General features: G+C 36.8%; 1 protein-coding gene across 1 annotated transcript; it reads left to right on the top strand.

The window, feature by feature from the left end:
* The first annotated feature begins 1952 nt into the window (after window positions 1-1952).
* Window positions 1953-2300, top strand: LOC102660688 (uncharacterized). Its single transcript, XM_006606609.4, has one exon. It carries the CDS (start codon window positions 1953-1955, stop codon window positions 2298-2300), a length of 348 nt encoding a protein of 115 aa, XP_006606672.1.
* The last annotated feature ends 764 nt before the right edge of the window (window positions 2301-3064 follow it).

Raw genomic sequence — 3064 nt, forward strand, 5'->3', positions numbered from 1 at the left:
GTCGCCATGACCCCCATATCTGGCCAACAGTGATTCCTTCAACTTCTCCCACGACAAGCCTTCATCTTCTCCGACCAGAGAATTGAAGAAATGAATCGTAGCTCCCTCCATACATAACTGAGCTAGACTCACTTTCAACTCCGGTAGCGTCCCCTGAACACGGAAATACACCTCCGCACGTGAAATCCACCCAGCGGGATCTTCGCCGTTGAAGGACGGTAGCTCTACCTTTTTGATGGATTGACGAAAATCTGTCAATGCATCACGACTGAGGTTGTGAAGCCCAGATCCGAAGGGATTCCCCTCCCACTCGCACTATCTTCTCCTTCCAGCATCGCCTTCCCTAGACATCGCTCAAACATGGCCATGAGACTTTCATGGCTAGTCTTCACCGCATTCTGAACGTCTTTTAACGTTGACTTTACCTCCGACATCTCTCCTTCTAACGCCGCTACCTTCACATCCATCTTAACCTTCTTCGGGGGCATTTACTGGTTCCGGGAATGATGAATCCGACAGGTCGGACCAATTTGATACGAACTAACAGAACAATAATCAATGTAGCAGTAAAACGATTATGAAAATATGAGGAAAGATAGCTTTATTGATGAAAAATGGAAACGAGTACAGAGAATGGAATGTGTCAATCCCAAAATGGGCCTAGAGCTACGCTCCTATAGGATACTAGAATATCTTATTCATTCCCTCTAGATCTAACTGCCAAATCCACAGTGCCCCTATTCTCTCTATTGACTGTTCCTTGTATTGTGGAAATGTACTGCCCCCCTCTTTCGTGCCACCTCATGATTGCTAACTAACTGAGCCTTAAATCCCTAGAGGTATGATGAATTAACTGTCCTGGTAATGATGAATTATTATCATTGTTTCTATCAAAATACAAGTTTTATTATATTAAGAGACATATATTACTATAAGAACTTGCATTCAAGTTATGCTCGTAATAAGAAAGAATCGGAATGAGTAGAGAATCACTTAAACTTTTATTCTTGTTATATTAAGAACTTGGGACAAACACGTTTCATGAAAAATTATTAAAAATTAAGTAGTTTTATTTCTAAAGAGAAGAGAAAAACATGTATTTTTTATATAAAAAACTAGGTGAAGATTTTAAGAAAATTATCTCTCTTTTTTCTCTACTCACTCTCTTTTTTCTCTTTTGGATCATATCTTTTGAGATAAAAGAATTAAAAAGAGTATAAGGAATATAATCTTTCTAACACATATTTTTCTATTCGATAAAATTTATTAAAAATAAAAAATCATTAGAATTCTTATGACATGCATTCAAGTTTTTCAGTTTATGAAAAGAAATTAATAACACTTAATTATGTACAAATTACAAGAAGAAAAAGTGAAGACTTGAACGTTACCTCACCCAGTAAAAGGGTAGAAAGAACAACACTGAAGAAAGGCTCCATGGCTTTGATTGTGTGAGTGAAAGATACAGCAACCTTGCCAAGACTAATGTTGGTCAAGAGGTTCCCCATTGTGTGAGCCACTGCCAATGGAAGGATTGCTGCAAGCTGTAAACACAAATATAATTAATAAAATTAATAATTTGAAATTAGAGTGATTACGCCACCAAATTAATGGACCACCCCTTTTTCACCATACAATTCAATCATCATACAATTCAAAATACCTGTGAACCACTTATGTTTGGTCTTGGATGGAGATTCAAAGTTCAGACTAAATTAATCACCAACGATGCAAAGACAAATTGAAATGCTGTAATTGTTGCTGGAAATGGATAGACTTTTAGAGCCTAATACACAATCATCAGTGCATTGCAATTGAGAACAACCAAAATAGAGTTTTAAAAAAAAGTAAAAAAGAAAAGGTAAGGACACTCCACATTTCTTAATTGTATCTAAGTTTTCTCCAATACTCACACTCGATCATTTCCCTTTGATGAGTGTTGAACGGCGAAGATGGTAAACAAAGACGAGTGGGTGCGAGCGGCGATGGCGGACGACACCGTCGTGGTGGAGCTTCTGCTATGCCTCAAGCAAGGTACCGTTTCGCACAAATCTCACCAGCAGCTTATACCTTTCTCCTGGGGTGTGAAACAGTCGCGCTCAAGATCAAGGCTTAGAGCTGTTGTCTCTCGCAGCGACACCGTTGTTTCAACTACATGCAGCCCCACCACGCCCCTCTCTTGGAGCGCTGGCACTGACAATTACGAAGACTCCAGCCGCCGCCACCACCACCACCACCACCACGCCGCCATATCTAAGGTTTCCTCCCTCTCTCTATGTTGTTTGTGGAGGGTTTGGTAAGGAGGCGGGAGCACCTACAGGTGTAGCTGTGGCTTCAAAACCCTAGAAGGAAGTGGAAGAGTGAGAGGGAGAGTGAGACGATTTTCACAAAAACAGAGAAATTAAATATTAAAAACAGCAAAAATTTTCTAAGACGTTTTATTTAAAAAAATGTCGCCCCCTTATATACTTTTGGTGTGATAAAAAGTATTTTTTTTTTTAGTAGTGTTGGAAAATACCTATTACCTAATAATGCAAGCATGAAAATTAACTAAGAAAGTTAAATGCATTCTTATGGCTTGTTTTTTACACTCCTCTACTTTGTGTCTGCATTTTTATTAATAATGTTAATTTTCATTAATTGATAGTATGAGAAATTATATACTACTGGAATACATAAAAAGTATACTTACAAATATTACAGGAACTAAAACTAAAAACTAGATATATTTTCTTGAATTTAAATACATTTGATCACTTTTTATTGGTTCAACTAAAAATAAGATCAACTTATTTTTTATACGTGCAGTGCCTCTGTAATTTAATCTCTATACTATAGCACATTTTTTTAATCGATTCAACTAAAAATTATTACGCATTCAACTAAAAATAATATTTGGTTCCATCAAATAATCTATAACAATATAAAGAGGATATCTCCTTTTTGTGTATACATTTTATTTGACGCTTTTGTCTCTAAATTAATCATATTTTTTATCTCTCCACTAAGAAAAATAGGAGGATCTTTCTTTTCTACACCATCATTGTGTTGTGTGTGTCTCTCC

The sequence above is a fragment of the Glycine max genome, chromosome 20 (assembly GCF_000004515.6).
Source record: "Glycine max cultivar Williams 82 chromosome 20, Glycine_max_v4.0, whole genome shotgun sequence".
Lineage (NCBI taxonomy): Eukaryota > Viridiplantae > Streptophyta > Magnoliopsida > Fabales > Fabaceae > Glycine > Glycine max.

Excerpts from the sequence above, each read along its gene's own strand:
- LOC102660688 (XM_006606609.4), top strand. The coding sequence starts at position 1,953 with ATGGTAAACAAAGACGAGTGGGTGCGAGCGGCGATGGCGGACGACACC.